The 24,302-nt window shown below is 43.4% G+C and overlaps 1 protein-coding gene across 1 annotated transcript in view; it reads right to left on the reverse strand.

Annotated features, from left to right (window-relative positions):
• Nucleotides 1-23,631, reverse strand: part of LOC108703502 (A.superbus venom factor 1) — a 62,897-nt gene extending 39,266 nt beyond the window's left edge. Inside the window, exons 1-11 of the mRNA XM_041588930.1 lie at nt 23,529-23,631; nt 18,850-19,042; nt 18,478-18,640; nt 15,966-16,036; nt 14,064-14,158; nt 11,724-11,806; nt 11,264-11,351; nt 6,413-6,515; nt 5,388-5,505; nt 4,619-4,734; nt 1,933-2,079 (exon numbers count right to left, since the gene is read on the reverse strand). Coding sequence (XP_041444864.1) covers nt 1,933-2,079; nt 4,619-4,734; nt 5,388-5,505; nt 6,413-6,515; nt 11,264-11,351; nt 11,724-11,806; nt 14,064-14,158; nt 15,966-16,036; nt 18,478-18,640; nt 18,850-19,042; nt 23,529-23,590 — 1,239 coding nt within the window. The 5' untranslated portion in view covers nt 23,591-23,631. The remainder of the gene's footprint in view (nt 1-1,932; nt 2,080-4,618; nt 4,735-5,387; nt 5,506-6,412; nt 6,516-11,263; nt 11,352-11,723; nt 11,807-14,063; nt 14,159-15,965; nt 16,037-18,477; nt 18,641-18,849; nt 19,043-23,528) is intronic.
• Nucleotides 23,632-24,302: the final 671 nt, after the last annotated feature.

The raw sequence follows: 24,302 nt of genomic DNA on the forward strand, positions 1-24,302 counted from the left end.
AGTAGAAACACGGCCACATTCACAAAAAGTCATTCCTTTTCATTTCTGATTGGGTTACCATGCTTGTTATCCTCTGATCCTTAAAGTCTCCATTTTTAATTTTTACATGTAACTAAAACTAATATAGTTCTAATCGTTTTACATAATGGCCAATTGTTGTTAAAGGATAAGTAAATCTTTCAAATAAGTGAATGTAAAATTGATGAGGGGGCTACTCTAAGCACTTTTGTCATTTACATTTATTATTTATTTTCTTTTGATTCCAAGATATTAAGGGATACATGTACTGTTAATATGAATGAATTTTGTTACAACAGCGCCACCTGCTGGTCAGTTTCCCACCAGTCTGACCAGCAAGTAGTCAAGGAGGTTGTCAGAAGAAAGAAAGAGGCTGCTCTGATGTTCTTCTGCTTAGGAAAAGAATTAGAAATGTTTCTCACATCTTTCCTAAGCATCAGAGCAGCCTCTTTCTTCCTTGATTACTTGGTCATCAGAATGGTTAGAAACATGTGTAAGCTGATTTTCATGGCGAATATTGTAGCATTGTTCTTCAATAGGGATGTCGCGGACTGTTCACCGGCGAACTTGTTCGCGCGAACATCGACCGTTCGCGTCCGCCGAATGTTCGCGAACGTAACGCAACGTTCGCCAATTTGGGTTCGCCTTAGCTGGCGCTTTTTTTTGCCATTTCTCCCCCAGACCAGCAGATACATGGCAGCCAATCAGGAAGCTCTCCCTCCTGGACCACCCCCACACCCCCTGGACCACTCCCCTTCCATATATAAACTGAAGCCCTGCAGCGTTTTTTCATTCTGCCTGTGTGTGCTTGGAAGAGCTAGTGTAGGGAGAGAGCTGTTAGTGATTTGAGGGACAGTTGATAGTAAGTTTGCTGGCTAGTAATCTACTTGATACTGCTCTGTATTGTAGGGACAGAACTCTGCAGGGATTTGAGGGACATTTTAGGTTAGGTAGCTTTGCTGGCTAGTAATCTACCTTCTACTGCAGTGCTCTGTATGTAGCTGCTGTGGGCAGCTGTCTGTCCTGCTGCTGATCTCTCATCTGCATCTGTTCTTCAAACCACTGCCACCTAGCTGTGTGAGCTTTTTCACATTCTGTCTAAATATCAATAATAATACCGTCTCCAGAAACACCACCTGAGAGACGTAGTGTGATTTCTGCCCTTTACAGCACAAAACGCAGCGCTGTGTCAACAATGGATTTTTTAGAAACATATTTGCCCTTGATCCCCCTCTGGCATGCCACTGTCCAGGTCGTTGCACCCTTTAAACAACTTTAAAATCATTTTTCTGGCCAGAAATGTCTTTTCTAGCTTTTAAAATTCGCCTTCCCATTGAAGTCTATGGGGTTCGCAACGTTCGCAAACCGTTCGCATTTTTGTCCGGACGTTCGCGAACATGTTCGCGAACATTTTTTCCGACGTTCGCTACATCCCTATTCTTCAACTGGTACTTGAAAGATTTTCATTCATCCAGGTCATGGTATATCTAGTATAAGTAAATCTAAAACAACTGTACTTGCAGAGTAATCAATGAAGACGTTTCACTACTCATCCGAGCAGCTTCTTTAGTTCAACTGACTGGTGTGGGAAGTTCTCGGCATATAAACTCTTCCACTAATCCAATCACAATGGCACATTGTAACTCTTAAAAGAGGTGACATCTGCTACTACTACTACTACTGCTTTTACCAGCTGCCAGATTATAAGCAGGCAGGAGAATTTCTCCACTGCAGAAAGCTGTAGGACTATTGACATTAACTAGTTACTAATAGAAGTAGCATTTGACATCAAATATAAAGGCAATGGCTGCACTACCATACTCAATCACTGTGAGCCTTCCCGTGATGACGATGGGCCTGGGCAACAGTTTTTATTGAAATTTTTTATTTGAAAACAAAATATTTGATACTCACTGAAATCTCCATTCTTGATTTTACTGCATCAGTGTTTAGTGTCAGCCTAATGGTTCCATCGTCTTGAGTTTCCCCACGATGTTTTCCTGGCTGAACCACCACAGGGACTTTACTAGCAGGTGAACCATCGGGATCGGTTACAAACACCTGAAAAAAACCACAATGCATTAACACATGAACAGGGCCAATCTGGAACATAAAAAACTTTATAATTACTTGTAGACCAACACACTGACTTCCTAGAAGGCAACTTTGGGATGAATATGGATTGAAGACAGTAACTCCAACGTGTTGTTTGTGGAACCATGATGAGATCATAACCCAGTCAGGAAGGGGGGAATAGCTGAGTTTATGCAATGTTTATTGAATTAGATTAATTCTTTCCTTAATGAGTTTGGTATAGCAGAATCAACCATCCTAGAGTTGAGTAACCAAAGTTTATCAATGTGGGGGAATACATTTAATGACATAAAGTTCTACAATAATGAACTGTTGTGATCTTAAAGTCACTAGATGGACTGGTAAATCACAATATTTTTGGGTACCACCGGTTAGCTATATTTTTCTTATCAAGCAGTGTGTATAACAGGGCCACGCGTGGCTAGAGCGCAACTGTCACGCTAAGATGTTCATAGGTTAGGCCTTTGCTGCTAGAAGAATCCACTTCCACAATAAATGTTATGAACTCAAACACTTTTTTTGATGTAGCAGCCTCTGGCAGAGAAACAGCTTACAGTCAGAACGGGCACTGGTTGCCGACAAAGACCTTAGTCACACGATATTGGCTACTTATGCACATACACAGAGTTCTCCCATCTGAAGCCTCCAGGGCACTTGTCATGTAAGATGCATTGACAGGGGTGTTATTAGCTGTACATGGGCCCCCTTTTGCTAAGGAAATCACAACCCTCAATTCTTTGCCGTTCTTTGCCGTTAGGCTCTTCACTAACCCACACCTGAAAGCTCATTTTCATAACTCTGGTGCACCTCGGGGCTTTAGCCCAACTGTTACTCCTTGTTGGGACAAAAGGCTGTCCATTAGGGATGCACCAAATCCACTATTTTGGATTCAACCGAACCCCTGAATCCTTCGTGGAAGATTCGTCCGAATCCCGAACCGAATCCTAATTTGCATATGCAAATTAGGGGTGGAAAGGGGAAAACATTTTTTCCTGGTTTTGTGACAAAAAGTCACGCGATTTCCCTCCCACCCCTAATTTGCATATGCAAATTAGGATTCAGATTCGGTTCGGCCGGCAGAAGGATTTGGCTGAATCCGAATCCTCCTGAAAAAGGCCGAATCCTGGCCGAATCCCGAACCAAATCCTGGATTCGGTGCATCCCTACTGTCCATGCTCACTAGCCCTCTCTAGCCTTCACTCCTACAGTAAACTCACTTGCCACTGCTATCAACTAGCTAGCCCTAACAATACCAACCTTGCAAAGGGTCTGGCCACTTCAGTCTGCTGCTGCTGGCTCTTCCAGGCCAAAAATAAGAAGAGTCCCAGCAAGGCACTGTCTTATATAGGCTCCCAGGTGGACTTAGCTTAACTATTTACATTATAAAAATGAATTCTTTATTTTCACCCCTTTACACTTCACCCTACTGAAAACCAGACACGTCATAGTGTCTGCTAGTTAAACTTTATTCTATCTCCTTACACATGGATAATGACTATTCAGTCAGAAGTGGGTGGTTTTTTTTCGATGAATGAGGGATAAGTGTTCCAAATACCAATGGGCAGACAAGACAGCTTTGGAAGGAGAGGTACAATCAATGTTAGCAGATGACCTGAAGTGGCTGTAGGATTGCTAAATATTAGTATTATAGTGGCCTCCTTAACTTGCAGGCAGGAGAATGCTGGTGGTATTATCTTCAAATATATGTATAACTGTCTAGTGATGTTACTTTTCCTATGGGTGATCTATGCCCCGAGAGATAGAGATATTGGCCAAGCTTTATTGTGGCCAGTTCCTCTTCTCTAGATGATAAAAATGAGAGGGATTCGCTATGTTGGGCTCCTGACCAGGGCCGCCATCGGGGGGGCATAGGGGGTACAAGTGTACCGGGCCCATTGACAGCCTCGAAGCCATGCTGTCTCCTTCCAAAGTCCCGAACAGCCGAAATGCAGAATGCCGAAAAAGCCGAACAGCCGAAGTACCGAAGTGGCGAAAAGACCCGAAGCCACAAAAATAGCCGAAGCCGATAGTCCCAAAGCGGCAAAAAGACCTGAAGTCACGAAAACAGCCGAAATTTAAGTCCTGAAGTGCAGAAAAGACCCAAAGTCACGAAAACAGCCGCAATTGAAGTCCTGAAGCGCCTAAAAGACCCGGTCACGAAAACAGGCGAAATTGAAGCAGCGAAAAGACCCAAAGTCATGAAAGGAGGTGAAGTTGAAGTCCTGAAGCCACAAGTTCAATTCCTCTGAACACCAATGTGTGTTTTTTAATCCCCTGGCCGCCAATGTATTATTTTAATATTCTATAGGCCCCTGCCACCAATGGTTTTTTTTTTTAAATATTATTTGGAGCCCCAATTTTTTTTACTTGTAAGGGGGGCCTTGGTGCCAATGTTGTTTATAAAAAATATTCTTTGGGGCTCTAATTTCTTTCAACTTATAAGGGGGGCCTTTGTATCACCAACTTCGAATACAAGAAAACAGAAGTATTTCAGACAGGCTATTACCGTCACGTCATAAGACAATCCAGGCTTGAAATATTGGGCGGTTTTGGTGAAAAGGATCTTGTAGGGTGATGTCACAATGTGGATATTCTCTAAATGAGCCTCTGCCATGTCAGAGCCTGCAAAAGACATACATTTTCCCCATAAGGTAGAGATATCTAACACAATACAGGCTCAAACATATCTGAGAATCACTAGCCTATAAAAAAAATATGTTTTCAACAGGAAATGCTCTCAGTTCTAATGCCAAGTGGTATTTGTTGGCCTGTCTTGAAACAAAGCAGAACCATGTTAGTCTATAAGAGAAGAAGCTTCCAATCATCTCTACATCAGTGGCCCTTTCTAGTCAATCTTTTGAACATTGAGTTCAGCCATGACCTCCAAAACCTAACCCGGTACTTTACTTTTTAGAGGACAACATCAGAAAGTGCACAGATTGGACAAGACATTAAACTGTAGTTCTTCCCACCTTGCCCTGCTACTACTGTAAATCACTCCTCCTACAAATGGTGTAGGACTCCATTATGTGTTGGGCTGGGGGCAGCTTTCGCTTTTTGTACCCCCTAAAGACAGTTCTCTATGTGCCACTGAAACGGACACTGCAATGACAATGTCAAGGGAGTATTCTGTCTTAGCCCATGTCTAGACCTGTACGCATTAGATGTTTCTTCAGGTCAGCTATTCCTACATTATTATTTATTTAAATTTACTAGAGCTTTATGGTTCAGTACCTCCCTTTCACACGCTGATGTGTAAGTTCCCCAGTTCTCACCTGTTGCCGTGTAGACAGAGACCGTTACGTATAACTTGTATTTCAACATCTCAGCTAAACTAAAGGACTTCCGAATGTGTATCGCTTTCAGCTCAGCACGTCCTTCACCTTCGTTTATCTGAGTAATTAAAGGAGGAAAGATACAAATTAGAGAACAGCAGGACTCATATACAGATGCAGTGAAACATGCTGTGAGCAACGTTGGAACACGCTGCTAAGTTTTTAACCCAAATTACAGAGCAGAGTCGGACTGGCCCGTCGGGATACCAGGAAAACTCCCGGTGGGCCCAGGTGTCAGTGGACCTTCTTGCTTCTAGCCTATTTCGTGGACATTCCCTATTTCTTTATGGGAAAATGAAGAATAAAAAGAATATAGTAAGTAGTAATGAAAGACTAGGAGAATAAAGAGATTGAGTGAGGAGCGGAGGAATAACAGTGGGCCCCCAGTCAGTAGGGTTTCCTACAACTTGCGCATGATTCACCAATATGGGAGAAAATGAGCCTCCATTAGCCAATTCCATCACTTTCAAGCAAAATGTGGGGCGAGTGCATATAGATGTTTGTACCTTATAACAACCCAAAAACAAGCGCAGTTTTGCAGTTGTATTTCTAATGAAGCCTCTCTGTCCTGCCCCTTAATCCCAAAGAGGTAGTACTGTGTAGCAGGAGAAGTTTCACTCCCACAAGGGTTAGGGAAAAAAAACAAACATTAATAATTCTATTATCTGTAGGTTTAGACCCCAGAATCCCAGGGGAATTAAACAGCACCATCTGTACAGGCATATTTCACCCAGCAAAGAAGGGTCAAAGAATTTGCCACCTTCTATTTACTTGACACCTGTTTTCCATTCAAGTTAAGGGGGTGCGGCATTGGTAGTTCCAGGTGTCCACCTGAGGAGAAAACTATGCCCAATTCTCCATAGCCCCTATTTACTTGAACCTTAGGGCCCCTCATCTGGTGTAGTGGAGAAATAGAGGTGCAGTGAAGTGATGGTAAAAAGAGATCACAAATATTTATGTGCTACCTGTACTCTCTCTAGAGACTCTCGAATTCCTTTCTTAGTGTCGTCCGACTGTAGCCCAAAGAGCACAAACGCATGTCCTTCCACCGGCTTCCCAAACAGATACCTGGGCACATAGAACTGATATCAGCACCTGGGGAGTCACTGATCCCTATACCCCCCACTCACACTGCACAGATACTCACTGAGTGTCACTGATCCCTATACCCCCCACTCACCCTGCACAGATACTCACTGAGTGTCACTGATCCCTATACCCCCCACTCACCCTGCACAGATACTCACTGAGTGTCACTGATCCCTATACCCCCATTCACCCTGCACAGATACTCATTGAGTGTCACTGATCCCTTACCCCCACTCACCCTGCCACAGATACTCACTGAGTGTCACTGATCCCTATACCCCCACTCACCCTGCACAGATACTCACTGAGTGTCACTGATCCCTATACCCCCACCTCACATGCACAGATACTCACTGAGTGTCACTGATCCCTATACCCCCCACTCACCCTGCACCAGATACTCACTGAGTGTCACTGATCCCTATACCCCCACTCACCCTGCACAGATACTCACTGAGTGTCACTGATCCCTATACCCCCATTCACCCTGCACAGATACTCATTGAGTGTCACTGATCCCTATACCCCCACTCACCCTGCACAGATACTCACTGAGTGTCACTGATCTCTATACCCCCACTCACCCTGCACAGATACTCACTGAGTGTCACTGATCCCTATACCCCCCACTCACCCTGCACAGATACTCACTGAGTGTCACTGATCCCTATACCCCCCACTCACCCTGCACAGATACTCACTGAGTGTCACTGATTCCCTATATCCCCCACTCACCCTGCACAGATTACTCACTGAGTGTCACTGATCCCTATACCCCCACTCACCCTGCACAGATACTCACTGAGTGTCCACTGATCCCTATACCCCCATTCACCCTGCACAGATACTCATTGAGTGTCACTGATCCCTATAACCCCACTCACCCTGCACAGGATACTCACTGAGTGTCACTGATCCCTATACCCCCACTCACCCTGCACAGATACTCACTGAGTGTCACTGATCCCTATACCCCCACTCACCCTGCCACAGATACTTCACTGAGTGTCACTGATCCCTATACCCCCACTCACCCTGCACAGATACTCACTGAGTGTCACTGATTCCTATAACCCCACTCACCCTGCACAGATACTCACTGAGTGTCACTGATCTCTATACCCCCACTCACCCTGCACAGATACTCACTGAGTGTCACTGATCCCTATACCCCCCACTCACCCTGCACAGATACTCACTGAGTGTCACTGATCCCTATACCCCCCACTCACCCTGCACAGATACTCACTGAGTGTCACTGATCCCTATACCCCCACTCACCCTGCACAGATACTCACTGAGTGTCACTGATCCCTATACCCCCATTCACCCTGCACAGATACTCATTGAGTGTCACTGATCCCTATACCCCCACTCACCCTGCACAGATACTCACTGAGTGTCACTGATCTCTATACCCCCACTCACCCTGCACAGATACTCACTGAGTGTCACTGATCCCTATAACCCCACTCACCCTGCACAGATACTCACTGAGTGTCACTGATCCCTATACCCCCACTCACCCTGCACAGATACTCACTGAGTGTCACTGATCCCTATAACCCCACTCACCCTGCACAGATACTCACTGAGTGTCACTGATCTCTATACCCCCACTCACCCTGCACAGATACTCACTGAGTGTCACTGATCTCTATACCCCCCACTCACCCTGCACAGATACTCACTGAGTGTCACTGATACCCCCACTCACCCTGCACAGATACTCACTGAGTGTCACTGACCCTACCCCCACTCACCCTGCACAGATACTCACTGAGTGTCACTGATCCCTATACCCCCCACTCACCCTGCACAGATAACTCACTGAGTGTCACTGATCCCTATACCCCCACTCACCCTGCACAGATACTCACTGAGTGTCACTGATCCCTATAACCCCCACTCACCCTGCACAGATACTCACTGAGTGTCACTGATCCCTATACCCCCACTCACCCTGCACAGATACTCACTGAGTGTCACTGATCTCTATACCCCCACTCACCCTGCACAGATACTCACTGAGTGTCACTGATCCCTATATCCCCACTCACCCTGCACAGATACTCACTGAGTGTGACTGATCCCTATACCCCCACTAACCCTGCACAGATACTCACTGAGTGTCACTGATCCCTATACCCCCACTCACCCTGCACAGATACTCACTGAGTGTCACTGATCCCTATACCCCCACTCACCCTGCACAGATACTCACTGAGTGTCACTGATCCCTATAACCCCACTCACCCTGCACAGATACTCACTGAGTGTCACTGATCCCTATAACCCCACTCACCCTGCACAGATACTCACTGAGTGTCACTGATCCCTATACCCCCACTCACCCTGCACAGATACTCACTGAGTGTCACTGATCCCTATACCCCCACTCACCCTGCACAGATACTCACTGAGTGTCACTGATCCCTATACCCCCACTCACCCTGCACAGATACTCACTGAGTGTCACTGATCCCTATACCCCCACTCACCCTGCACAGATACTCACTGAGTGTCACTGATCCCTATACCCCCACTCACCCTGCACAGATACTCACTGAGTGTCACTGATCCCTATACCCCCACTCACCCTGCACAGATACTCACTGAGTGTCACTGATCCCTATACCCCCACTCACCCTGCACAGATACTCACTGAGTGTCACTGATCTCTATACCCCCCACTCACCCTGCACAGATACTCACTGAGTGTCACTGATCCCTATACCCCCACTCACCCTGCACAGATACTCACTGAGTGTCACTGATCTCTATACCCCCCACTCACCCTGCACAGATACTCACTGAGTGTCACTGATACCCCCACTCACCCTGCACAGATACTCACTGAGTGTCACTGATCCCTATAACCTCACTCACCCTGCACAGATACTCACTGAGTGTCACTGATCCCTATAAACCCACTCACCCTGCACAGATACTCACTGAGTGTCACTGATCCCTATACCCCCACTCACCCTGCACAGATACTCACTGAGTGTCACTGATCCCTATAACCCCACTCACCCTGCACATATACTCACTGAGTGTCACTGATCCCTATAACCCCACTCACCCTGCACAGATACTCACTGAGTGTCACTGATCCCTATATCCCCACTCACACTGCACAGATACTCACTGAGTGTCACTGATCCCTATACCCCCACTCACCCTGCACAGATACTCACTGAGTGTCACTGATCCCTATACCCCCACTCACCCTGCACAGATACTCACTGAGTGTCACTGATCCCTATACCCCCCACTCACCCTGCACAGATACTCACTGAGTGTCACTGATCTCTATACCCCCCACTCACCCTGCACAGATACTCACTGAGTGTCACTGATCCCTATAACCCCACTCACCCTGCACAGATACTCACTGAGTGTCACTGATCCCTATAAACCCACTCACCCTGCACAGATACTCACTGAGTGTCACTGATCCCTATATCCCCACTCACCCTGCACAGATTCTCACTGAGTGTCACCGATCCCTATATCCCCACTCACCCTGCACAGATACTCACTGAGTGTCACTGATCCCTATACTCCCACTCACCCTGCACAGATACTCACTGAGTGTCACTGATCTCTATACCCCCCACTCACCCTGCACAGATACTCACTGAGTGTTACTGATCCCTATACCCCCACTCACCCTGCACAGATACTCACTGAGTGTCACTGATCCCTATACCCCCACTCACCCTGCACAGATACTCACTGAGTGTCACTGATCCCTATAACCCCACTCACCCTGCACAGATACTCACTGAGTGTCACTGATCCCTATATCCCCACTCACCCTGCACAGATACTCACTGAGTGTCACTGATCCCTATACCCCCACTCACCCTGCACTGATACTCACTGAGTGTCACTGATCTCTATACCCCCCACTCACCCTGCACAGATACTCACTGAGTGTCACTGATCCCTATACCCCCACTCACCCTGCACAGATACTCACTGAGTGTCACTGATCCCTATACCCCCACTCACCCTGCACAGATACTCACTGAGTGTCACTGATCCCTATACCCCCACTCACCCTGCACAGATACTCACTGAGTGTCACTGATCCCTATACCCCCACTCACCCTGCACAGATACTCACTGAGTGTCACTGATCCCTATACCCCCACTCACCCTGCACAGATACTCACTGAGTGTCACTGATCCCTATAACCCCACTCACCCTGCACAGATACTCACTGAGTGTCACTGATCCCTATATCCCCACTCACCCTGCACAGATACTCACTGAGTGTCACTGATCCCTATACCCCCACTCACCCTGCACTGATACTCACTGAGTGTCACTGATCTCTATACCCCCCACTCACCCTGCACAGATACTCACTGAGTGTCACTGATCCCTATACCCCCACTCACCCTGCACAGATACTCACTGAGTGTCACTGATCCCTATACCCCCACTCACCCTGCACAGATACTCACTGAGTGTCACTGATCCCTATAACCCCACTCACCCTGCACAGATACTCACTGAGTGTCACTGATCCCTATACCCCCACTCACCCTGCACAGATACTCACTGAGTGTCACTGATCCCTATACCCCCACTCACCCTGCACAGATACTCACTGAGTGTCACTGATCCCTATACCCCCACTCACCCTGCACAGATACTCACTGAGTGTCACTGATCCCTATAGCAGAGGAAAACATCTATTACAAGTACTTACTGGGCCTCAATAGTAACAGAAAATGAATCAGAAGAAGTATAATAGAAAGTACTTTCAGGCTTCAGAATAACTTCAATTGTGGGGAGTACTGCAAAGAGAAAATAAAATAAATAAACATGATGTGTTTGTTAAGTAGCACCCCCCCCAAAAAACTGCTTTAGCTGACCCCCACAATTACAGGTGTCCAGTGATAGATCTGATTGCGTTCAGCCAAGTATATTAACTACAGGTAAAATATAACAGAACTCACTTTGCAACTAATAGTTTTTTTTTGTTCTCTTTCTTCTTCATCATATGAAGGCAATGGCTCGCCATGTTGCAGAAGAACATCTACTTACCATTCCGTCACCTCAAAATGGTTCTTCTGCAACATGGTGAGCCATTGCCTTTTGAGGTGAAGACCATCCCTGTGGTAGATATTATCGCAGCCATCGAAGCCTCAATCCAAAGATCTACTTACCATATTCCTTCACCTCAAAATTGGTGGTGTAATTTTGATTAGGGGTGGCTTGATACTTTGCTGAGATAGTCCATATGCCGGTGCTGCCAAGATACAAACGAGACTATGTTATTGGGATATCACCCAGCATGCTCTGCAAGTTTTTCATTGCCTGATTAATTGGAACAACAAATGTTGTCCTGTTAGTCCTTAGTCCTTAGGTTGATGCAGTGGTAAGAAAGAATTGGGGATGGTGGGACTGTACAAGGCTGACTTCAGGGATTTGATTCATTTTGGGCTTGATCCCCCATGTTTTATATACAAGCACAGAGGGCAGATGTTCATTACTAGAGAATGATCAGCATCCTGATGGTAGTGGCACCCAAGGGACAATAGCTTCCATTGTAAAGCTCAGGAGAACCATAGTCAAGTCCATGTTTTAAGAGTCAGTTCTGAAGGCTGATGAAAACATGAGTGGAAAGAAGGTATTCTATACTATAAGTATCCTTGCTGGTCTCTCAGGTCTGAGGGGTGATGTGCTGAATTCTACTTGGTCCTGAAATAACTATATTCGATCAAAAGACCATCTCTGCTTCTTGGCCATCACAACCCATATGCTCTCTTGAGATGTTTGTTCTATCTGTACTATTGGAAGAGTTCAATATGTGATTGGTAGGAGATGCAATAGCTAGGCAACATATGAACATAAAGACCCCAGTGGTCTGTATTGAGTCTTTGGCTGCCATCTAGGAGAAGTGCAGTCGGTGACATATTTCTTAGTTGTATGAAGACAGTTCAGAAGCAAATGAAGAAAAGCCAGTGGATATGGTAATATCACAATTGGTTGTGTAATGTAATTACTATGAGTTTAACATTTACATTTCGACAGCCTCAGCAAAAGGTATAAAAAAAGTTAGTGCTCTGTGCTCCACAAAGGGCAAAGACCCCCGAAAGGCAGGGTCCACCAGAAAAAGTCAGAGGACCTCAGCAGGCTAGCTGGACACTGATAAATGGTGTTTTTTTAAGGGGTCATTCCCCTTGAGTTAACTTTTAGCATGATGTAGAGAGGGATATTATGAGGTAAATTTGCAGTTGGTTTTCATTTTTTATGATTTGTGTTTTTTGAGTTATTTAGCTTTTTATTCAGCAGCTCTCCAGTTTGCAATTTCAGCCATCTGGTTGCTAGGGTCCAAATTCCACTAGCAGCCATGAAGTGATTTGAATAAGAGACTGGAATATGAATAGGAGAGTAATAGAACGTAATAGAAAGTATCAATAACAATAAATGGGTAGCCCTACAGAGCCTTTGTTTTTTAGATGGGGTTAGTGACCTCCCCTTTGAAAGCTGGAAAGAGTCAGAAGAAGAAGACAAATAGTTCAAACACTATAAAAAAAGAAAAAATGAAGACCAATTGAAAAGTTGCTTAAAATTAACCATTCTATTACATACTAAAAGTTAACTTAAAGGATAAACAAACCCCTACCCCACATAGACCCCCCTCCCTCCTCCCCCCCAGCGTAGCTGCTACCCCAAATACCCCTAACTTTTTACTTACCCCTCGGTGCAGATTCAGGGATCGCAGTTCACGGCAGCCATCTTCCGGGTCTTCGTGTCTTCTACCGGCGCTTCAGCAATTTCTGTTAATTTCTCTGATTACCAAAGACCCGGAAGATGGCTGCTGTGAACTCCGATCCCTGAATCTGCACCGAGGGGTAAGTAAAGACTTAGGGGCATTTGCCCAGGGTAGCAGTTGTCCTGGGGGGGAGGAGGGAGGGGGGTCTGTGTGGAGTAGGGGGGTTGGGTTTTTTAATAAGGGGTTTGTTTCTCCTTTATGGGTAAACCACCCCTTTAAAGAAAATGGGCCAAAAGTATGGCTTAAAATGTGGGAAATTTTACTTAGAATCTGGGAAATGCACCAACTGAAATACAATAGAACATAAATATTAATTCAAATTTTATCTTCACAGAACAATATTTTTTTGGCTGTTGGGGTCACTGACCCCCCCCCCATTTCATAATTGGGAAGTGAAAGGAGATGGCAAACAATTAAAAAAACTATTGAACACAAAAAAATGTTAAAAAAAAAATTAACTGCTTCTGTAAAACCTACTCTTTTTTACAGATAAATGTGATGCTGGCCATAGCAACCAATCAGCACTTACATTTGAACAAGCACCTACAAGTTAGAAAACAAAAGCAACGATCTGATTGGTTGTTATGGGCAGCATCGCTGGTGACCTTTGTCTGCAATGTCAATAATTATGCACATCAGTAGCTTTTAGACAATGTGTTAGTGTAATGTATGTGTAGCTATCTGTTTGTCTGATTGCATTTAGCTTATAACTTTATGATTCACTTACCTCACAAGTTGGGGCACATTATATGTCTCAGACAAGATTCCAGACTTAGTGGCAGGTTGGATGAAATTTCTGACTACAATGATGCCCTCTGGGTTCTACAAAGACAAGGCCTTTCTTCAATTCAGGTCTGAATATAAAAAGGGACCATACATCTAGTTCTTCCACAAACATGAACGTATAGCCTATAAGTTGGGGAGCAACACAAGCATGCAAAAAGTCCTGGAGGGCAAACAAGGGTTGGATTTGCTATTGGTAGCCCCTATGTGGACTGGCAGCCTACAGGAGGATTTGTTTGGCAGTACATCTGGTTTTTATGAAACTAAAACTTGCCTCCAAGCCTGGAATTGAAAAATAAGCACCCGTTTGAAGCCACTGGGAGCAACATCCAAGGGATTGGTGAGCAACATGTTGATCATGAGCCATTGGTTGGGGATCACTGCTGTTAGGTATCATTATGATCTAGAACAGTAATCCCCAACCAGTAGCTTGTGAGCAACATGTTGCTCTCCAGCTCTTGGATGTTGCTCCCAGTGGCCTCAAAGCAGGAGCTTATTTTTCAATTCCAGGCTTGAAGGCAAGTTTTAGTTGCATAAAAACCAGGTGTACTGCCAAACAGAGCCTCAATGTAAGTTGACAAGCCACATAGGGGCTACCAAATGGCCAAGCACAGTACATATTTGGCACCCCAACTCCTTATATGCTAGTGTTGCCCCCCAACTCCTTTTACTTCTGAATGTTGCTCAAGGGTTCAAAAGGTTGAGGATCCCTGGTCTAGAACATTAGCTCAATCCTTCTGCAGGGCCTATCCACATGGAAACACATTAATAAAAACATAGCACCAAAGGAAAATATTTTAATATATTGGGGAGGGGATTTCTGCTCTGTTTCCTCTCTCAATTTTCGATTTACCTTCCTCAGGTTTTATGATTCTTAAAAGATAAGTAAACCTTTTTATTCTATTTATTTTCTTTTAATTCCAAGATATTAAGGGATACATGTACTGTTAATATGAATGAATTTTGTTACAACAACGCCACCTGCTGGTCAGTTTCCCACCAGTCTGACCATCAAGTAGTCAAGGAAGTTGTCAGGAGAAAGAAAGTGGCTGCTCTGATTCTTAGAACATCAAAGCAGCCTCTTTCTCCTGACAACTTCCTTGACTACTTGGTGGTCAGTTTCCCACCAGTCTGACCACTAGTCAGGAAGGAAGTTGTCAGGAGAAAGAAAGAGGCTGCTCTGATATTCTTCTGCTTGGGAAAATAATTAGAAACCTTTCTCACATCTTTCCTAAGCAGAAGAACATCAGAGCAGCCTCTTTCTTTCTCTTGACAACTTCCTTGACTACTTGGTGGTCAGACTGGTGGGAAACTGACCAGCAGGTGGCTCTGTTGTAAATAATTTTATTCATATTAACAGTACATGTATCCCTTAATATCTTGGAATTAAAACAAAATAAATAATGAATGTGCATTGCCAAATTTCATAGAATAACACAATCATCAATTTTACATTCACTTATTTTAAAGGTTTGCTTATCCTTTAAACTCATGTCAGTATCTATAACTCTACTTGGCTCTAACTGCCTTGTCGTTCAGTTACATTTCCAGCATAGTTATTGTCAATCTCACCAAAACCCCCAACTTTTCTCTTTTCTGTTGAGCAAATATGGTATAAGTTCCACAGAGAAGCCATCTTTCTCCATTATACATTTCTCCTCTCATTCCTCACTTCTGCTGTCCTCCAGGCTAATAAGGCTACCATATTTTAAGCCATGTAGAATTAGTCATTCAGATTTCCAGACTGATTTTGCATTTCTATTACCCATAACAACCTCAGTCAGGATACATTGCTGTTTTTGTAGTGAATTTGGCAAAGCCCCAAATCTTATCAGAGAAGTCCTACCACAAATTCGATGACCAATGGTTTTATGATTGGCTTCATCTTGTAGTCCAAGGAGAAAACCCGGTACATAACTGCAGAGAAATAGATTGAATAAAGTATATTGCTGTTTGATTGAAGATCAATAGTATTGTTTTAAAGACAGTAAATGAAAGACCTAATTCACCTTTATCAGCTCTTGGGTTTATTTCCCAGGCATTTACAGAAATTGTAATTCATCTATAGATAAAGGTTCAACAGAATGGGTGGAGTCAGTGAGGGTGTGGGTGGGGCAGAGGCGGGATGTGGGTGTGTGGTGGGCGGGAGGATGGGGATCGTAGTGCTCTGGGCCCCTCTAAAGGTTTTTTTGCAGGAGGGGCCCGGCACACTCCAGTTACTCCACTGAGGTTAACTCTCACATAAGAGACCAGGATTGAAACAGGCTGTCTGCAAGTTTGGATAGATGGCTGTGAACTATTAGGCTGTATCTGTGCTATAAAACCAGCAGTTGTGGATGCAGAGTTGGCCACATAGTTGGCCACATAGGGACATAAAGGAGTGATTTGCATGTCTCCGCCCATGATGCCTTATGTGAGAGTTAAGCTCTCATTTTTGGTATTAAGGCAGTGCTATGTATATGGCACAAGGCAAGTAAATAGCTTCTGTTTTCACAAGGCTTTAAGGTTGCCATAGATGCACAGATAATATCGTACGAAACAAATTTTCGTATGATATTCGGTGCATGTATGGTGGGAAAAGAGCCAACCGATATTGGCAGAAGACTTGCATATCGTTCGGCTCGTTGATCGGCTGGATGGAAAATTTTTATCGGGCGCCTTTGAAGGCACCTGAAAATCGGCCATAGTTAGTGCCCAATCATCAGATACAGGTAGAATTCTATTGTTTCTATATGTATATCCGACAATTCAGCTCTACAAGTGTGTTGAAATGAACGATCTTTCTTGGAAACATCTTTTCCAGGATAGATCGTAATTGTAACGTCTATGGCCACCTAAGGCTGCATGTCCTGCACATAAAGGGCTTTTTGGCTTCATTTAGCCCGTCTCACCCTAACCAAGCTAGATTCTCTGCTTTACTACTCCATAAGTCCTAGCCACTCAGAAGCCACACTCCAATATCTTGTACTGATGAGATTTAACAAGATTGAAACAAGCTGTCTGCAAGTTCGAATATATGTCTCTGAACTATTAGACCAGGGATCCCCAACCCTTTTCACGTGTGAGACACATTCAAATGTAAGAAGGGTTGGGGAGCAACATAAGCATGAAAATAGTTCCCGAGGATGCTAATGAAGAGCTGTGATTGGCTATTTGGTAGCCCCTATGTGCATTAGCAGCCTACAGGAGGCTCTATTTGGCAATACAACTGGTTTTTATGCAACCAAAAGTTTCCTCCAAGCCTGGAATCCAAAAAAAAGCACCTGCTTTGAAGCCACTGAGAGCAACATTCAAGGGGTTGAAGAGCAACATGTTATTCACGAGCTACTGGTTGGGGATCACTGCATTAGACTGTGTTTGAGCTATAAAACTAGGGGTTTCAGTAGTTCTAGATACATATTTGGCCACAGGGACATAAAGGAGTGATTTGCATGTCTCTTCCCATAATGCCTCATGTAAGAGTTAACCTCTTGTTTGTGGTATTAAAGAATAAGTAAACCTTTAAAATAAGTGAATATAAAATAGACGAGGGGGTCTATCCTAAGCACTTTTGTAATTTACATTCATTGTTTATTTTCTTTTGATTCCAAGATATTAAGGGATACATGTACTGTTAATATGAATGAATATTGTTATAACAGCACCACCTGCTGGTCAGTCAGGAAAAGAATTAGAAACCTTTCTCACATCTTTCCTAAGCAGAAGAACATCAGAGCAGCCTCTTTCTTTCTCCTGACAACTTGCTTGACTACTTGGTGGTCAGACTGGTGGGAAACTGACCAGCAGGTGGCGCTGTTGTAACAAAATTCATTCACATTAACAGCACATGTATCCCTTAATATCCTGGAATAAAACAAAAATAAATAATGAGTATAAAATACAAAAGTGCTTAGAATAACCCCCTCATCAATTTTACATTCAATTATTTTAAAGGTTTAACTTATCCTTTAAGGCAGTGCTATGTGTATGACACAAGGCGAGTAAATACCTTCCATCTTCACAAGGCTTTACGCTGCACATGAAGGACTTTTTGGCACCAATTAGCCCGTCTTACCCTAACCAGGCTAGGTTCTCTGCTTCTCAAAATGTGGTGATCATTTCTTTTAATTCTCTAGTGATCCAAACCGGATGATGTTTAATTAAATATATTTAATCCGGAAACAGGGTTGAGATTTTTTTTTTAGCTGTCTTTTACCCTAACATTGTATAGCAAGAGCAGGTCAATCTGACATCAACTGGCTTCTTATATCTCTCAGTAGCAGCGACAGTCTATGGGTTCATAAATAAAATGTCTAACCATATCCATAAGCAGCTGCAAGTTACCCCATATGAGCTATAATAAATTAAATGGCCTTTACCTTTAGATCCTGGGGTGTAGATAGTCTTATCTGTCTGAATGAAGATGTATCCACTGCTGTACTGCAACATCACAACTTTCTCTAGTGTACAGGAATTAGAACTCACAACGACATACACAAACTGATTATTTCTTGTGTCTTTGGGGAGTTGGTCAGAGGGAATCTGGAGGAGACAGGTTATTAATACATTATAGGCAGAACACAAACAGTAAGGGTTCTAAACATCTCCCATATCACACAGGATTCCACAAAGAATCATCTCTACTTACTGTACCCAAGACAATTCCAATAATCGCACATAATCACACTTTTGCCTGTGAGAGCCACGTTTATTGACTGGTTGGGAGAGAGTCACATGTCATTCCATCTCACCTTGACCGTGGCAGTTCCAAGAAACTCATTGTTTTTATTCAAGGAGACTTTGGCTGTTGCAAGATTGAGTTTCTTCTGAGGAAAGTCCTTGATGTAGATGTTAGCATCGAATGGAGAGTTGTGTCCTTGGGCATCGACCACAATGGTCTCGTCGGTCTCTACGCGTAGCAAGCTTGCTGTTATCAGAGTGCATCTGTGAGGGAGAGAAGCGTCGTTGTGGGTGAACTCTAAACAGGTTAGATCAGGTGTAGGTAAAGGTCCTCTTTTTATCCTTATTGTGTTTGGTTCCTCCAACAGAGCATAGGAGCCGCCACTTCTCCTTATCTTCATAAATCCAAATCACCACTCTGGAGAACCAGTATACTCAATCAAGTGATTCTTTATTTGGTAGCACTACATGTTTCGGATCTATCTGATCCTTCCTCAGAACACTGGCACCTGAGGAAGGATCCGATAGATCCGAAACATGTAGTGCTACCAAATAAAGAATCATTTGATTGAGTATACTGGTTCTCCAGAGTGGTGATTTGGATTTGTGAACTCTAAACAGCATCCATTGAAACATGTCCATTGACCAATGATGATGCAAGTAGAATGACATCTGGCATACTACATTAAAAAAGACATGGACGTGTGATTTAATAGTCTCAAGTGTGTGGAGACCCAACGTGCTAAGGGAACCCTGATGAATATCACTAAGGCTACTCATTCCTCAGGTGGCAGCTAAAAGCCAGTTACAAGGGGCGACAAAAAGCCGAGTGTGCTATTGCGCTCATTGTACTAACCCCTTTAACCTGCTCCAATTAGTGGCGTAACTATAAAGCAGAACTCGCAGTAACCGGGGGGCCCGTGGAAATGGAAGGGGCCTGGACTGTGGGGTCGGCTTCCTCTATAGCTAATAAAAAACCCTCCTCCCCAGCCGCTCTCTCTTATCGACGAGGAAGGTAGTAGCAAGTCAAGCGGTAGTGGGCGGAGTTTGGGATGGGGTGTGGGAGCTCGATTTCTCCTCCCTGCCTTCCTTATAGGAAATAGCCAGGGAGGAGAAATTGAGCGCCGCATGATGGAACGTCTCCCTGTCGCCTTTTCTGAAGAGGAGCACGAGCGGAGTTTCGGTAAGTTATTTCTTGATAAAGACTTAGCGATTTAAAAGTTTAATTTGTCTTTGTGTTTTCTTTTCATTCTATACTAATAAATTTAAAAAAAAAAAATTGATGTTCTTGTCCTTTAAAAAAACCCTACCCCCTACCCTACATAGACCTCCATCCCTCCACCCCCAGCCTAAGTGTTACCCCGGGCAAATGCCCCTAATGTTTTACTTACCCCTCGATGCAGATTCAGGTATCGGAGTTCACGGGCGCCATCTTCTTCTCTTTGGAAATCTTTGGAATGAGACCAGCGAAGCGGCGCATGCACAGTTGGAGCATTTTTCTGTTTCGCAACAACTGGACATGCGCCGAAACTCACGAAAATTGCTGAAGCGCCGGTGTCATTCTGAAGAAGACCGAAGCGGCTGAAGATGACGAGAGTGTTGTGTGACTTCCCAGTTAAAATAAAAACTTTTAGTGGCGAGAAAAATATTTTTTTTTTTATTAAATACCTATCAATAAGCAAAGAAATCCAGATCCAGAGTTAGAAGTTTTATATCACAGTAAGGAGTAAAGCCTGATGGACCAGTCAATGAATCAATGCAAGTTAAAGGAGAACTAAAGCCTAACTAAAGAAGTAGCTAGAAATGTTGTACATGATGTTTTGTGCTTCTGTACCAGCCCAAGGCAACCACAGCCCTTTAGCAGTAAAGATCTGTGTCTCCAAAGATGCCCCAGTAGCTCCCCATCTTCTTTTCTGCTGATTCACTGCACATGCTCTGTGCTGCTGTCACTTACTGAGCTTAGGGACCCATCACAATATACAGTGCACATAGAATAGAAATGTCACAATATAAGGCTGATTAGTAATTAATACACATAATTACTACATGGCAGCACAGAAACCAGTGCAATTAGCATCAGAATTAAATAATCAGCAAACCTGTAGCATCAGCTTATATTACAGGGGAACCTCATTTTCTGCTGGATAATTAGTGACGAGCCCTAAGCTTAGCTTCTCAACAGCTGCTCAGAGCCCACTGAGATTCCAGCCAAATAATTTTTAGGGTTTAGTTCCCCTTTAAAGGGGTAGTTGTCCAATGTAGGGTACTGTAGTAGAACACATCAGTGAATTGTTTAGAACTTAACGTTCCATTGTTTCTGCTCCCATGTTACCCAATAGTAAAGGCACCCCTAGCCATAGTTTTGGCTTACTTGCATATACAAATAAAAGAACTGGGAATAAAGTGATTTTTATAGTTATATACAGCACACACATATATGTTATATACTATCCACCTTGTTATCACCTAGCCACTCTCTTTTCTTGGGCTCCTGTCATCAGTATAAATATAGTTGGAAATATAAATTTGTGAAGATTGACAGGTCTACTATGAAACAAGACACATCAGCTGAACATTAAAGGAACAGTTCAGTATAAAAATAAAAACTGGGTAAAGGCTGTGCAAAATAAAAATGTATCTAATATAGTTAGTTAGGCAAAAATGTAATGTATAAAGGCTGGAGTGAGTGGATGTGCAACATAATAGCCAGAACACTACTTCCTGCTTTTCAGCTCTGAGTTAGTCAGTGATTATAAGGGGGGCCACATGGGACATAACTGTTCAGGGAGTTTGCAATTGATCCTCAGCATTCAGCTCAGATTCAAATGCAACAGTTATGATCCATGTGCCCCCCTCAAGTCACTGATTGGTTACTGCCTGGTAACCAATCAGTGGAAAGCAAGAGAGCTGAAAAGCAGGAAGTAGTGTTCTAGCTATTATGTTACACATCCACTCACTCCAGCCTTTATACATTACATTTTTGCCTAACTAACTATATTAGAAACATTTTTTTATTTTGCACAGCATATCTATTTACCCAGTTTTTATTTTACACTAATAGTATTTTTTAGTATTACTAAACAATTCCTTTTAGGGGGTTATTTATCAAAATCCAAATTTAGCTGATTTTTTTAAACTAAAAAGTCCAACCAAACTATAATCCGCGATTTGACCTTCTTAAAAAGCAAGATTTAATTGGATCAGGGAAAAACTCTATAATATCTGATTTTTTTCGTGAATTGCCCGATTTTTTGGGCTATTTCCCGAAAAGCCAGAATTTTTCGTATTTTTGCCTGAAAAGCCTGAAATAGTTGGATTTTCAGGCTAATTCCAGGGCAGACCATGGAAACTTCCAAATAGTATATGGACCTCTCCCGCTGACTAATATGCAACCTCGGCAGGCCTGAGATGCATCATCGTCCTTTAATGAGTTTTTGCCATTCAGACTTTATTAAATAAAAATTTAATTTGAAGTGGAAAGGCAAGCAGCAGGAATCCTGGTTTTTGAGCTAACCATGTAGGCTTACGCTCATCCACTGTGTTTTAAGGCGCAGTCAGAGCGGTTGACAAGGAGAACCCAACTACAGATGAGTTTTGGCCATCTTGGGGCTTATCAATGTAGTGCAGGGTTTTATATGAACATATTTAAAACCAGGGAAGTGGATCCCAAGATAAGCATTTGGGTTGGGAGAAGGAATTTTTCCAAGGAAACCCAGTTTCACTATTAAAATTTTTATCAAACATTCTGATGGCTTTAAAAATAAGTGAATCTAAAATTGATGAGGGTGCTATTCTAACCACTTTTGTTATTAACATTCATTATTTATTTTCTTTTTATTGCAAGATATTAAGGGATACATGTACTGTTAATATGAATGAATTTTGTTACAACAGCGCCACCTACTGGTCAGTTTCCCACCAGTCTGACCACCAAGTAGTCAAGCAAGTTGTCAGGAGAAAGAAAGAGGCTGCTTTGATGTTCTAAGAATCAGAGCAGCCACTTTTCTTTCTCCTGACAACTTCCTTGACTACTTGCTGGTCAGACTGGTGGGAAACTGACCAGCAGGTGGCGCTGTTGTAACAAAATTCATTCATATTAACAGTACATGTATCCCGTAATATCTTGGAATAAAAACAAAACAAATAATGAACGCAAATTACAAAAGTGCTTAGAATAGCGCCCTCATCAATTTTACATTTACTTATTTTAAAGGTTTGCTTATCCTTTAAGTATATTCAGATCATCTGCTATGATGTTATCTAAAATAATATAAAAATGGATAAGAGTGTGAAAACCGTGGCACAGTCACTGACACATAATACAGAGCAGGGGTCCCCAACCTGTTTTACCCTTGAGCCACATTCAAATGTAAAATAGAGATGGGGAGCTCAAAAATGATAAAGTTCCTGGGGGATGCCAAATGCCCTATATGGACTGTCAGCCTACAGGAGGTTCTGTTTGGCTGGAAACCTGGTTTTTATGCAACTAAAACTTGCCTCCAAGCCAGGAATTCAAAAATAAGCACCTGCTTTGAGGCCACTGGGAGCAACATCTAAGGGGTTGGAGAGCAACTTGTTGCTCATGAGCCACTGGTTGGGGACCACTAACAGGAAGATGGTGTAACACAGCCATACAAGCTAATACTTCATATATTTGCAATGTTTAGCAGAATTGCTGCAATGAAATATAAAAACAGCCTGAGCTGAAGAATGGACAATTAAATGTGGATTTTAGGGAATTTATACTCACTGTTGGGCATAGGATCCGGCCACTGCCAACAGCAGAACCAGGCAGAGAGTTCTATACCCCATGGTGCAGGCTGGACACTGAGCAGACTCATCTGGATGGGGCAGTTTAAATGGAATGTCCCTGTGAGGGTGATGCCCTTGAGTACACAGTCCTATCAGTAACTGGGTGGAGTGAAAGAGATTTCCAAACTCACAGATTTCTGGAGAAAAATGCAATTGTGCAACACTACAGGAGATACAGCTGACAGTAGTGACTGCACCGTCCAGCATATAATTATGTGAATTAGAAAACACTTATAAAACACAATAAGGGCAGAGACAGATGCTCCTCTTCTTTGGGGCGACTAATCTCCCCAAACTGCCTCCCGTCGGCTAGAATCAAAATTGCCGGCGGGATGGCAATCAGAGCAATTTGTTTTCCGAAGTCGCATGAAGTTTCCTCGTGAGGCAACTTCGGGCAACTTTGTAAAATGAAGCGCACTGATTTCCATCCCGCTGCTGATTTACAATGGGGAGTTCGGGGAGATTAGTTGCCCCGAAGAAGAGGAGATTTGTCGATGGGCGACTTATCTCTCCGAATCTGAGCGTGTGTCTCTGCCCTAAAGAGTAGAACTAATTTGCAAATGCAAGCACTCTGCTCAAAATCCAGTGGTAAGATTGTAGTAATTTACAGTAAGTGCTAATTGAAAATCATTTTCAGCTTCCAATACCAGGATAATAATAATAATGTGGATACAAAATAAGGTTTTTTTTCCCCGACTGGAATGCGGCCTCT

Source organism: Xenopus laevis, chromosome 3S (assembly GCF_017654675.1).
Source record: "Xenopus laevis strain J_2021 chromosome 3S, Xenopus_laevis_v10.1, whole genome shotgun sequence".
NCBI classification, from domain to species: Eukaryota; Metazoa; Chordata; class Amphibia; order Anura; family Pipidae; genus Xenopus; species Xenopus laevis.